The sequence below is a fragment of the Solanum tuberosum genome, unplaced genomic scaffold (genome assembly GCF_000226075.1).
Source record: "Solanum tuberosum cultivar DM 1-3 516 R44 unplaced genomic scaffold, SolTub_3.0 scf00085, whole genome shotgun sequence".
Taxonomy (NCBI): domain Eukaryota; kingdom Viridiplantae; phylum Streptophyta; class Magnoliopsida; order Solanales; family Solanaceae; genus Solanum; species Solanum tuberosum.
This window is the reverse complement of record NW_006239014.1, coordinates 13056-28375: the sequence shown is the minus strand read 5'-3', so window position 1 is coordinate 28375 and position 15320 is coordinate 13056. Positions and strand designations below refer to the sequence as shown.

Genomic DNA, 15320 nt, shown 5'->3' with positions numbered 1-15320 from the left:
GTTTAGCAGAAATTGTTTGCCTCCAATTATAGCTAGACCATTGATTATGAGAACAAATATCTCAAATAAAATTTTATATGAAATGAGTTTATTTAACGTGTATGCATCAAGCTAACAAGATTCTGCCATCACAATTGGTTCAGGGTCAGGAACCAAATAATTTCCATCTAAAAATTTGATGCGTGCACATATGATTCTATTGCTCCACCACGCACAAAGATGGATCCCCAAATGAGGTTGGAAGTAAATGTTAGATTTCCTAACATTAGGGGGAGATATGTTTAACAGCTGAAAATTATGTGTGGGGTGAATTATCTAGATCCTCGTTAAAAAAATGTGAACTTGAAGTTCAAAAGATAATTCATTTGCAAAATGTTGCAAATAATTTGCCAGATGTATTTGCTGACCCAATATTTTAATTATGCTGCAAATGCTTCAATAAATAGCCCTTAAAGGACAGAGTCTATGGTACGCCAGAACCGTGATAGACCAATCGATTCCAAAGTAAAACTCCTTGAGGAAGGAAATGAGCAAATTATCAAAATGGTCATGATAATGAGGTAAGTGCTTTGAAAGAGCACTATGACATAACACTTCATAAAAAATTGGCAAAGATTCAGGTACCTGAAAATGATGAAAAATGAAGAGATTTCGATAAGTTATGTCGTATTGGAATCGATATCAAAAATGACCGTCGACGGTATCTTTGATATGAAGTAGCACTCAATGCTATAAAATGGTTACGAGGATCTTAAATTCAAATCTGTCATATAGTGTGGACAAATAAATTATTGGCACTATTCAAGTATATTTTGTTTCACTTAGAAAAGTGATGTTTTTGATCTTATAGTTCATGGATCAAAATATAATGTTGGTATGGTACAAATGAATCATTGTGAGAAAATATAACTGTAAGATATAATGTGCGGTTTGTGCCTCGGGGAATAAAGGATTTTCACAAAAAAATTGACATTATTAAATGGAGATATATTCTCCAATGGTGGATGCAATGAGACTTGTTTCAGTCTGGCAATAGATGAAATACTTGAATATGCATAATGAATGATTATTATGTCTAACTAGACGACGAAGGTTATATGAAAAATCCTTAAAGGATTTAAAAGGTCTTAAAGCAATTCCATTGAGTACCTAATGGTTTTGAGACTGCTTAACACACAGAAAGAATATTTTCGATCTCATGAAAATGATTTAAAATGTCATGTATTAGTGCAATTGGTGCACTTACAGATTGTTGGTTATGCAAATGCTAGAAGATTATTTGATATACATAACGAAAGTTATGTGGAAGGATTTTCATATTATCATTCAAGTTATGACAAGAAACTAACAAAGAAAGTGACTCAACATATAGAAGATGTGTGATTTTCTTTCAGAAGAAAAGACGAGCTTCAATAAAATTGAAATGATCAATCCCTAAGTCAGAAATGATTTGATTATGTAGATGCAAAATATTTATTTGATCTGCATAAAGCTCGATCGCAAATGGACTATTAATTACATATGGAGACACAACGATATCTTAGAAATTCAAAGAATCACATTAGTAACCACTTCTTTAAATCATGCAGCAATAATATTGATCTATGAATAAAGTCAGGAGTGTGTTTGGTTGGAACCATGATCTATCATATTCAGAAAATATGTGATTTTCTTTTGAAAAGGATATTCCAGCCACCATATATGAAAATGATATATAGTTCAATTGAAGGGAGTATACAATCAAGGGAGATCGGACAAAGTATATTTCACCAAAAGTCTTTTTCACACATGATCTTCAACAAAATGGTGAGATAGACGTTCAAAGATCCATTCAAGTGATAATTTTGTAAACTTATTCACTAAAGATTGTCAACATCAATATTTGAGAAGTTGTGATACCAGATTGGAATGCATTGTTTTCGAGATATCAAGTAAAGTTTTTATCATGGGGAGAAAAATACACATTGTACTCTTTTCCTTAACCATGGTTTTATCCCAATTGGGTTTTCCTGGTAAGATTTTTAACGAGGCAACATTAAAGTGTATTAAAAGATATGTGTACTCTTTTTCCTTCACTAGGATTTTTTCCCACGGGATTTTTTCCTAGTAAGGTTTTAACGAGGCATATTATATATGAACATTCAAGGGGGAGTGTTATAAAATAATATATTGTGGATGTCCACTACATCAAGAATTTACTCCATTACTTTCCTCCATTATGTAGATAACCATAACCTCCATAACCTCCACCTTTATAACCATTATTCTTATAACATTTCACTTCCATAACCTCCCCCATTATATTCATGTTAGTGTCATGTTTATGACTAACATTTTGTATGCCTCTGTGTTACACTATAAATAGAGGCATAAGGGTTCATATTGTATAGACTTGAAGATTTAGTGTACACTTGAAAGAAAGAAAGTTATCTCATATTGTTCCTCTCATCTTATATTCTTCTTGTCTTCATCTTTATATTATTCTTTTGTTCTTAAGTTTTATAACAGTCTAATGAATATAGTACTAAGAAATCTCTGTCCTATCAATTTGAAGCACAATTAGCTTAAAATTATTTATGATTATGTCTTTTCTATGAGAATCGCTTTATATATATATATATATATATATGTGTGTGTTATTACAGTAATATATAATAAATAATACTAATTTATAGCAAAAACAGTTTAAAACAATAAAAAACAAAATTAGCGCATACGCTCGATCGGAACTAACGTTTATATGTTCAGGTATTAACCTCAAATTATAAGACGTACGTCCTATTAATCTATACTTCAAAACTTTTTTTGATATGCCCCACCATAAAATACCTTTAAAAACACTATTTTATAGTAAATCTTTCTTCATAAGATATTTATGGATACTCAAAACTTATTAATACTAATTTCTCTTTCATTTTTCTTTTAATTTTAAAATATTAAAATTTCCAACTCTCAGATTTTTCGTCTTTTTGTTTTTATTTTTTTGGGTGGGTTGATTGTTGCCGTCTTCAAGTTCTTTGGTGTTTGAAAATATTGAAAAAGACAAAATAATTGAAAATGAGATGATATCACGACAAGTGAAAATTTTGACACCATAAAAAAATGTGATGAAAATTGAGATATATGGAATCATCTGTTCTACTTTTTCTTTTCTTTTCAAAAAATAAAAGCATAATTTTGAGATACCATTGTTCTAGATTCATGATAAGATTTGCGTGAAAATGAGATCACAAGTTTCTACCTATTCCCTTAATCTGTCCACATTCTTAGTATTCGATTCCTCAATTTGTGTTTTTTCGTGATTTTTTTTAGTTGATATTTAGTATTTATATTAAAATTTGATTAAATATGAATTCATATTTTATATAATTTATTTTTGGACAGAAATCACATACACTTGAAGGCTAATTACATTTTATCTCAAAAGTTTTTTCAGTTACATAAATTCCATATTTTCTATCGCTCACGTATACATTCTTTTGTTGTTGGATACGTTACAAACTATACATTACGTAAGATTTATTGTGTCGGATACATTCTTATGTTGTCAGATACACAGTTTCTACTCTGTTATTAAATACATTGGTCGACATATATATAGTCTTTCATATTAATAACTGTGGGTGTATGTATTGGATACTAAAATATAATCAAATTTGTCATAGTTATATATCATATACATAATTATGAACCTGGTTCATAATGAGAGGAATGTATCCGAGATTAAAAGGAAAAAAAAGGGAGTTTTTATAGTTTTTGAAAAATGATAAAAAAAAAAATTAGAAATTATAGTATCTAAAATTATATATTTATGTACATTTTTTCTTGAAATCTCAATCCACATCGCTAACTTCAACTTAGTCAATGTTAATGAACAAGATTTTCGACAACATCAATTGTCACGGACCATTTTCTCTTGACCAATTTTTTCTACATCACTCATCAACGACTTCTTCTTCCCTACTAACCAAAATATACGATCAAATTTTTTTAATAAATCGTCATTATTTAGATATCTTTAATTATATTTTAGATGATATGATAATCAAATCTTCTCAGTGAATAAGAGGAAATAAAAAAAGGAAATTACAAAATGGTGAAAGTGAAAATTTAGATAGTTTAAAACTACTTGAATCAATTATTTAAAATATATTGATAAAGTCATTAAATATTTATTAAATAAAAATATTTAAATCTTTTTTAAATGAAATAAAAAAATGCATCACATAAATTAAAATAAATAAAAGATATTATTATTAGATGAACGAATTTATCAAAAATAAGTTTGTGACTCACAAGATAAGAATAAAACCGCATATACATATCTTTCCATAAACTTATGGAGTGTTGTTATTATTGTTTGACCAAAATGGTGAATCAATTTATTTTTAGGATTAGTGAAATCATCTCCATCCCACCAAATTCTCCCTTATTTACTCTAACTTCTTCCTACTATAATCTCTCACTTTCTTTCATTAGAAATCAAATCCTTTATAAATTCATATATCCAAAGAACACTTTCTATTAGTTCATGCTCTGTTTTGGCTCATTAGCCATGGCAGCAACACTTGCAGAAACATTGAGCCCCATCAAAATCTACAATCCAAAACCAACAAAAGTTTGCTTTTCATATGCAGCCTACGCTAAAAATGTCATACAACACCTCAAATCATCCAATCTAATCGTTGAAAAAGGACTTTCCGACGTTGAATTCTCCACCATTGAATCTAATTTCAGTTTTACTTTCCCACCTGATCTCCGTTCTATTCTTCAAGAAGGTCTACCCATTGGCCCTGGATTTCCCAATTGGCGATGCTCATCTCAACAGCAATTAGAGATCATCAAGAATTTGCCCATTTTGAGTTTGTGTAAACAAGTGAAGAAACGCAATTTTTGGGTTGAATTTTGGGGGAATAGGCCAATTGATAATGATCAAGCTGTGGATACGGCAAATGGGTTCTTAAAAAATGCCCCTGTTCTCGTTCCGATTTATCAGCATTTTTATATTCCGTGTACGCCCTGTTTGGCTGGGAATCCTGTGTTTTACGTTCACGATGGACAGGTCAAATTATGGTGTTTTGATATCTCTGGGTTTTTTCAACAAGTAGAATTTCAGAGAAACGAGATGATTCTGAGAAGACCCAGTTTGTTTAACTTGATGAATGCACCGTCATGGGCGGCGACGGAAGCGAGGAAGATTGACTTCTGGACGGAAATGGCGGAGATGGGTCAAATGGCAGCGGCGGTTGGCGGTGGAAAGCACCGGCGGTGGTGGAGTGAGGATCTAGAAGGGTATTTAGAGGATGTGTTTTTGAGGTTGACGGAAGCAGGGTGGAAAGAAGAGGATGTTAGAGAGATGATGATGATGGATGATTCCGGCGACGGTGATTCCGGTGACCGGAGGAGATGCAGCGATGCCGTCGTATTTGTCAACAAGAAGGAGGTGGAATCGCACGAGAGTTTGTTATTACGTGCGGGGTGGAGTACGGAAGATGTGGTGGACACTCTAGGATCTTTTGAGGAAATTTTTATGGAAGAAGATTCTTGCATTGATTTTTATCACAAAACAAGTTAAATGAATTTGCGTTAATCAAATATTAGTATAGGAATTGTAGTATACTTTTCATTTTTACTACCGTATACAATTTAGTTGAATTAATATCAAATGATAGAAAAGTATTCTTCAGATCAATCTTGTCTATATTTCTTTTTTTATTCTTGAAATTTTTTAGTTCGACTTGTATAGAATTTATTAAACTTATAATTTTATTAGTGGGGTTTATAGGGGTGATTCGTAATTCTACGAGTGAAATTTGATGAAAGTAGATAAATTATTTTTGATAAGTTTTTCAAAAAGCCTCAATATCAATAACATTTGTTATAGATGACTTGTAATAGTAAAATTTGGTCAAATAGATAGATTATTTTTGATAAATTCTTTAAAATCCTCCGATATCGATGACTTATAATTCTATAAATGGAATCTTGTGAAGATAGTTAGATAGATGGATTAAAAAAAGACAAATTACTTAACTACACTCCTTTACTTACCTTAATATCCATTTATCCCTACTTATTTCAAAATTTTCAAAAATCTCTTATTTACCTATGTATCCCGCATGTATCCCGTGCACAACGCTATGTATCCCGCTATGTGGAATGTATCAAACCTAATGTATCCCGTGCACAACACTATGTATCCCGCAAACATCATTTTTAAGGGATTTTTGATAAATAGAAAACTAGAAGAGATAGGATGTTATTTAGTACTTATAATATGTGGTTCCTATAATTTATACTTAAAAAGAGTCTTCAATATCAATAATGCTCAAATATAAAATCTCCAATGTGCCTCACAATATCAATCATGCTCAAATATAAAATCTCCAATGTGCCTCACCTTACTCTTTTCACAAATATTTGGACAGACTTTATGGGTAAAAATATTGAAAACAAAATAAATTTATAACAAGATAAGTATAATGCTTGTTAATTTATTATTACTCCTACATCGTATCCTTAAAACGTGATAATGATAAGAATGAAATGCGTATGTATCGGAGGACTAATCCACATGCAAACCTTGGTAACCATTTTAATTGATTTAATCTTTATATGGTTGACTTTCTTCTATTTATATCCTAATTGTTCGTTCCACTTGAATGAAAAAAGTGATAAAACTTAACTTATTGCGCTCATAGTCGTCTAATTAGCATCGCAAGGATTATTATGTATATAAAATCCAATTCTAATTAAAATCGCGTGAATTAGTATCTAATTGTATATGTATGAGCAAAAGCTAGATGAACAAAAAGTCTCCAATTAAAACAAAATTTTCCATTTGTAGGGTCATTAATAATTGTTCCCTGAAATATTCTTTATTAATTTTTTGATAGATAGAAAACGGAAGAAAAGGGGACTTTTGCTATTTTCCTTAGGAGCAGAGTGGATTAGGTAAATTGAAAGATGAAATTTCAGAAATAGCTATATTAAGATGAAGTTAGATTTTTTTTGCTATATTTTGGCTAATTAAAATTTGTAGCTATATTATTGTTTGATATCAGTATATTCAAACAAATACAATATGTAATGCATTACATGAATTGTGCAATATATTTTTTTTAAAAATAAATTGTTTAGCATAAATCATCTTAATCTTTCATAATCGATAAGACTGTGAAATCTTACTGGATCTTTTTTTTATTCATTGATTTCTCTATATCACTAATTATTACTTGTACGACATTGATATATGAATTTTTTTTCTATTGTTACAAAAGAAATCCACTGAAATACATTGATACGATATTGATATAAATACATTTTGGGGACGAATACACTATAGAAACACTCAAATATATTAATATAAATATATAATAACTAGCAAAATATATACTCAAATACATGATACAAATGTATAACAATGAACTAATACACTTAAATACATTGATATAAACTTTTAAAAAGTTACAAAATACACTCAAATACATTGATACAAAATGAATAACAAGGAACACGTATAATTGATACGTTGATATACATATAAAATCAATAGCAAATATAGAAAAATAAACTTGATACAAAGTATAACAAGAAATAATTTCACTTCAATAAATTGACATCATACATCATAAAAATCAAGAAATATATACACATCAATTGCTTTTCCAAATACATTCTAGCGATGAATATACACTGTTAATACAAATATATAACAATGAACAGATAATACATGAATACAATACATGTGTATTGATACATGAATCCAATGTGTGTTTGATTCCTTGAAAAAATTATCAAAGTTGCCTCAAATTCAAGATATAATCTCTTTGTGATATATCCAATCTTCCAAAACAACAATTTCATAAATCCACAATTTAAACTTAAGCTTCAAAACTTAATTTCTCTCATTACTGTCATTGGAGCTTCGTAAATCATTACGAATCAATAACGACAACTTTTTTTCAGAGCAAAGGAGAGGAAGCACACCGTCATTGAGTTTGAATTTATAGAGAATTTGAAGAATCATCCATGAAAGAAAAGGAGAAGGAAGAAAATCATTCATAAAAAAGAGAAGAAATACGACTAATTTGAAGTTATACGCTAATTTGGAGAGAAAAGACAGATAATTGATAGAAAATGGTAAGATGTGGGTTAAATGACCTTTAAGCCCATTCTATTTTCAAGTTATAACCCTCCGGATCTCTATAACTAATTTCCATATTTCTACTCCGTCAATGGTAACAGTACTAATTGACGCTAAAAGTACATATTTAGTGGCAATTAAGCTATTGTTGTTAATTAATTGTCGCTAAAAATCATTTTTGATGTAGTGAGAGTATATATATACTTTGATGGTATCTGTATACTCCGATGGTATCAGACAGTAATTAAGTAGTCTTTTTACGAAAACACTGCCTCTTCCTCTAATGGTATCAAGGAGTAACTGAGTAGTATTTTCACTGAAACACTGTCTCTCCCTCTTTGATACCATCAGAGTATAGATATACTCTGATGGTATCAAGCAGTAAACGCGATTTAGTAGTTAAAAACAGGGTGTGTGAAAGTAAATAGATATCCACTTATAAATAGTTTCTTTTTTGGGATACAAATGTTCTTTTCCTTATTTTAAAAGAATTGAAATGTAGTGAGAAGTTCATATCTGAAATTGGGGTAATTTTGAAACAGGTGATTTTGCATCAAATTACAACAACAATAGTGCTTTTAATGTGAGTTAGAAGTTCAAAATTGGCTTTAAAAGGCTACCAAATTTTTGTGGCCATTCAATTGTCCATTGTTTCATCTAGATGACTACTTAATCATGTACTTGTCCCATTTTGTATCTCCACCACTAGTTGTGAATACTTGGGCTCAGTACTGTGATAATTGGGCCCAAAGAATGTGCAACCTTGTAACTTGTAGCTTTTCATGCAACCCAGAGTTTAAAGTAGTGAGTTATCTTTCCGCTAATGATAATTTAAGTTGAACTATTTTTTTTATAGAAAAATTATCTAATTACACAAATATTAATCCATTTTATAGTTTGACATAATTACATATTGTTTACTAATTAATAATTTTGTCAAGATTTCAAGTCAGAACGATATACCATTCTTTCAGATTTCAAGTCAGATATATGTATCATAGATACTAGATAGAAAGGCGAGCGAGAGAGTCCACATGTATATTATGATACCAGATACATGAATCTTTGATACTACATATATAGAAAGAGAGACGAACGAAAGAGTCAGTGTATTGCATATACATGCAAATTAAGATCGATGCAATGTATTTGGAAAATTATACCTAATTTGACATGCATATATTTGAAATATAAGAATGTCTCAGATACATATATTTGACAAAATAATATGATATGAAAGATAATTTCAAAAACTAAATTGAAAACACTCCATTAGGCCTTAAACTAATAAAATTTATATCGTTTTGCTCATTATTTAACGACATCAATTTTGCTACTTATAATCAATCTCTCCTTTTCATCATATGAATAATATTAACAAACTATATTTGTTGTTATCCACGTAGCACAAAGGTATTGGCATTGTGTAAAATAATGTATATGTATGGCTGTATATAAGACCGAACTTAGATGACGTTCTGTGTAGAATGTACCTTTTTCGTGTCACTCAATTGCATAAATCAGAATTTGAGTGTCCACATCATAAATTATATTCTGTTCCAAATAATTCTATTTTTGCCATTGTATTTTCAACATTTGGCACCTTGAGTTTGATGTCAATTATGGCGACAAAGACCAAATATATCCTACTGTTCATACAAAATACAATTCTGGAAATTACTTTCAAATAGTTACAGTTATGTACACATTATATGATGATTGATTTGTATTATGATGTACACTGACCAAATAAATGATGATGTATCAGCACTTATGACGACCACGTAGATTTTTCTTTAGTTAATAATTGAAAAACTTGTTAAAAGTAAAATAGTCAATACGTACCACACAAAATGGAAAAATAATTCCAAATTACGTACTTACGTGGATTGTCAATTCAACGTGTTGAATGAGAAATGTATCATGTTGGAAATTAAAAGGAAAAAATGTCATCAGTTACGTCGACAAAAATCGATTGTTGCGGAAGTTTTTGGTAATTGCAATTACCTACTTCGTCTACTCCAATATAAATGAATTGTTGATATGGTATTAAAATAGATATGGAGCTATTATATTCAAGTTTTACCGCCACATATTGTAATAAAATAATTTTCAATACTTGACTCGAAATTGAAAAAAAAAAAAGAGCAACTTTCACATATAGCAAACAAAAAAATCATATTTGTATGTTATAGCAAAGTTTGCATAATTGCGCTCTATAGCAAACATATATATGTATAATTTGCTATACATATACAATTGAAAACTGTCTATTTCGCTATACATATATACAAAAAAAAAGCAATTAAATCAAATAAGAGGATGCACCAAACATTTTCTCTAAAAAAAAATCAAATAAGAGGATGCACTAAACATTTTCTCTAACTACCTTAAACTATTAATTCCAGTTCAACTAAAATCAATCAATTTATGTGCACAAAGGATCATCTTTCAACTGTGCACTTTTCAACAGAACAAATCCCTTAATAATTTCTGAGCATCTTCACGAGCAAACTTGCATGTGTTAGAGCATGTGACAAACTCATCTAAAAATTTAATATGTTAAATAAAATATATTTTTATTTACTTAATTATATTCTTAACATATTTCATCATGTGTGGGTCTGATTTTTTTCATTATTCAAGCACATAATATTTTTTATTTATTTATAATACGTAGTCATGAGATTTGATCTTAGAATCATTGTCTGCTCTAATACCGCGAGTTTATCTTCTCTTCTTTGTTCATATTCCAAAAAAAGAAATCAAAACATCTCATCTAAAATTTTAAATTATGATAAAGACATATTTTTATTTATTTAATTATATTTTCAATGACACGAAAGTAGGGTTGAATTTATAATAATTAATTAAAATTGACAATACGAAAATAATTGTGCAAGATTCTTACCTAATCCCATTATTCTGTACTAGGTTATGATGCTACACCCTGAGATTTTTAAAACCTTTTCCTTTTATAACAAGAAGTTGAAGTTCCATCCAAAAGATAGCTACTGTTAGACTATTTTTTTTTTCCATTTCTTAGTCGATTTAATCCAATTGGCTAGTTTAATAACATGGTACATGCCTACCTGTTGTGTTCTGCGTGTGAAATGCAAAGATGCCCAAATAAATTCTATTACTATAGCACTACTAAAAACTCTAGGAAAAGAATGATTCAGATTTAATATATCGTGGAAAAATTGATCTTTTCCTTCGGTTTTACTAATTTTTAATTTTCACGTGAAACCACGGAGACTATTGGTATGCCATGTAGGGGTGTGAAAAATCGAATCGAAAAAAGTATTATTGGTTTATTGTTATTGGGTTAACGGTTATTTAATGGTTTTATAAAAAAAATTATTGAGTTATCGATTCGATATTGATTTTTTAATATTGGGTTATTGAGTTAACCGATAACCCATTAAGAATATAATAATTCACTATTTTAATTTTTAGTCATACATAAATATCAAACAAAAAATATTAATATAATCACTATATTAGACTTTAACTATAAGGACCCTACACAATTAACATTACTTAATTAACTCTGCTCTCTGCATTTATCTTTTAGGTTTTAGTATTACTTTAGTCTTTTTTAGGCAACTACTAGGATTGTTAATTAATGAGTATTTATTTGCTATACTTTTACTACACTAAGCAGAATCTTTGTACTCAATGAGTAATTAGATTTCTCTCCTTTTTATTAAATTGTTGGACAAGTCATATATTTGTTTTGAAATCATTTTCTTATTGGTTAAACCGAAAATCGAACCGTTAAAAACCAAAACCGATAACAAATATCTTCTTGGTTTGATTATCGGTTTAGCATACTTAAAAACCGAAAACCGATAAACCGAACCGACCGATACACACCCTATGCCCCATCAATTTTTTTCGCGAAATAAAATTAATAAAATCGATGGACATTGTCGGATTTAATAATTTAAAAAAAAAAAAAAAAAGGTGGGGGAAGAACACTAAATTTTTAATTAGAACAAAGAGACATGACGTTTTTCTTATCTAATATTCATCATCAATAGAATAAAGTGCTAAAAGTAACAACCTAAGTAGGATCAACGTAAATTAAGGAATTGTGGATTGTGAAACAGTGTGCATCACACCTTTCTGATTGGTGCATGATTGGTGTTAGCGGGACCTTCTCATGCCTTATTAGGGAATTATTCCTACAAAAATTAATATTATTAAGTCACCTAAAAAATAATTATTTACAAAATGTAACTCGTAAAGATAATATATCATTTGCTACATAAGATTAAAGTACACTGATGTTGTAGAAGTTGTATACAACACCATTATATATAAGTTAAATTTGTTATATTTATGAAATGTGTTTGTATATATAAGTCAAATTCATTTATCAATGGTAAGCGAGGTCCTAATTATTAGAAACAGCAGATGAAAAGGAAACACATTGCATCTACTTTTTTAGTCAAGCAAAGATTTGGATACTTGTTGAATGTTGATAAATCATATTCTTGCAAGCATTACCACTCTTCTCAAAATATATTCTCTTAATATAGTTTCTCGTTGGAAATCAAACAAAATGAAATGGACTTCAAAATTAGTTCATGATTTTGTTATAAATAAAAGTACATAAAAATTAGCTCATGATTTTGTTATATTATCCTTTTCTTGATTTCTCTTCCATTGCCACGTGATCCTTCGAGAATCTTTTTTTTTTCTTCAATTTATATATACATTGACTGTACAGGTGGAAAAAATAAATACTACACTACTAAATATAGTTTAACATGTTCAAGCATCAAATAACTAATTAATTCATTTACCATAGACCACTATTATTTACATGACTTCATATTGTTAAAAATAATTTACACTTTGAATGTATAAAAATTAAGACTCTTTCAAAATTGGAGAGAAGAGTGCTGATTAAGTGTGAATTCTTTATTATTTAATATTTAAGAATTAATAATCATCTAATATCCAAAATAGAAAGAGTTCCTCACTTGTTGACACACTTATACAGGGATTACACATTGGTTTGGTGGGGGTCAAATGTCAACCTATGACAAGCGAGAAACAGACATTTCACAATTTGTTACCAATATTATTCATCCCTTTGATTATTGCTATTTTCTCCTTCTCAAATTTACGTGATATAATTAAAATTTTAATAATTCATTAAAAAAAAAAATTGAATTATTTTATGTATGCTTTAAATTTTTTAAATTGTTAATTATTAAAAATTTAGAAGTTTGAATCTGAAAATTTCATATGGGGTCAGAAGAAATCAATAGTACTAGTACTATATAGTATAAACTGTAGTGCTCCATTTTAACCCACCGAGCAAGAAAAACGTCTTTCTTCAATTTCATTTTCCTTATTCCCCTGTTTCCCTAATTTAACCAGAATATCAACCTTCCAAGGCTCTCTTTATAGATTTCAACAAAACTCAGAATTGCTACTAAATATATACGATTTCTCACTGATCATGGATAGTACTTGTGATAATATATATAGCAGTGCTGGTCTTGATTTAGGATTAGGCTTTTCATCAATGGGGAATCAAACATCAAAAAAACACGGACAAGTAGCTGCAGTTAAATTCGATCTCGGTTTTGAGCCCTCTCTGAATTTAAGCCTTTCTTCCGGTGATCATCAGATGGTAGATCTGAAGACGGAAAATAAGGATCAATTATCTGTTGCTTCGTCGTATTCAAATGGCAGTGTGAAAAGGGAAAGAGATATTGGTAGTGAGGTGACAGAAGTAGAAAGAGTGATTTCTTGTAGAGTAAATCATGATGAAGATTATTATGAAGATGATGATGCTTCAAATGGAAAGAAGAAACTTAGGCTCACCAAAGTACAATCTGCTCTGTTAGAGGAAAGCTTCAAGAAACAGAGCACTCTTAATCCTGTAAGCTATCCATCCTTTTTCTCGCCAGATCATTTCATTTAAAAGTTTAAATCGTTCTTTCATGAGTCAAACACATGACTGATCGTGAGAATTGAAATTTCAAAAATTTCTAATACTCTGATACCATATGAAAGTTGCGAGTTGTCACTATATCTTATATTTTCTCCATCTCAATTTACGTAATCCTACCCAAATTTGATTTAATTTGTATAGATATTGGATTTTCTAAATGACCAAAACTGATGATTCACAATTTTCGAATAATTCAGAAGCAAAAACAGCACTTAGCAAGGAAGCTTAACGTAAGGCCTCGTCAAGTTGAAGTTTGGTTCCAGAATAGAAGAGCAAGGTTTGATATCTTATTCCTTAATATCCACGCATACTCAACGATACATATTTTATATATATATTTAATAGATTTCTTAATATAAATACGTAAAAATCACTTACACAATAAATTATGAATCGAATTAAATTAGATGTTTATGGTTTTTACAGAACGAAGTTGAAGCAAACAGAGGTGGATTGCGAGTTTTTAAAGAAATGTTGTGAGACACTAACAGATGAAAACAGGAAGCTTTACAAAGAATTGCAAGAACTGAAAGCTTTAAAAGTTGGGCAGCCGTTGTACATGAAGCTGCCGGCTGCAGCCACCCTCACTGTGTGTCCTTCCTGCGAAAGAGCCGGCGCCGCCCAAAACTCAACCAAGCCTCATCACCGCTACGGCTCCTTTACCAATCCCTCCGCAGCTTGTTAATTAATTAGTATTCAAATTGTCTTGTTGATTAATTAAATTCTCAGGAAATCTCCCAAAACTTATTAAGATTTTTTTTTTTTGGTTAAGGGTTTAATTTGTACTATAATGAAATGACTTGTATAGTTCATTTGTTAATTAGAGGTTTGCTAATTAATCATTAATCAATATTTTATTTACTCATTTGTTTCTTTAATTTGTCGTAGTACAACTATGTAAATTGTTAAGAAATATACTTATTTTTGGTTATCTGTGGTTCTTCATCTCCTGATCATTTTCAAATTACTTGAGATATTATTTTGAGTTTAGCTTAATAATATATACTGAGATTCGTAAAGAACTTTACGATTATCAATTCAATAAACAGGGCCGGATCCGTGTGGATATCCAAAATCTCAGTAATCTTTTTCGAAATTCTACAACAACAACAACATGCCCAGTGAGATCCCACTAGGTGGGGTCTGGGGAGGGTAAATTGTACGCAGACCTTGCCACTACCTCGTGGAGGTAGAGAG

The 15320-nt window shown here is 29.9% G+C and overlaps 2 protein-coding genes across 2 annotated transcripts; both read left to right on the top strand.

The window, feature by feature from the left end:
* The first annotated feature begins 4344 nt into the window (after nucleotides 1-4344).
* LOC102594864 (uncharacterized) lies at nucleotides 4345-5692 on the top strand. Its single transcript, XM_006346819.2, has one exon. It carries the CDS (start codon nucleotides 4532-4534, stop codon nucleotides 5573-5575), a length of 1044 nt encoding a protein of 347 aa, XP_006346881.1. The 5' UTR covers nucleotides 4345-4531; the 3' UTR covers nucleotides 5576-5692.
* A 7765-nt stretch (nucleotides 5693-13457) lies between these two features.
* Nucleotides 13458-15001, top strand: LOC102594542 (homeobox-leucine zipper protein HAT22-like). The gene is made up of 3 exons (XM_006346818.2): nucleotides 13458-14051; nucleotides 14321-14400; nucleotides 14550-15001. The coding sequence occupies exons 1-3, from the start codon at nucleotides 13626-13628 to the stop codon at nucleotides 14806-14808; spliced, it is 765 nt and encodes a 254-aa protein (XP_006346880.1). The 5' UTR covers nucleotides 13458-13625; the 3' UTR covers nucleotides 14809-15001.
* Nucleotides 15002-15320: the final 319 nt, after the last annotated feature.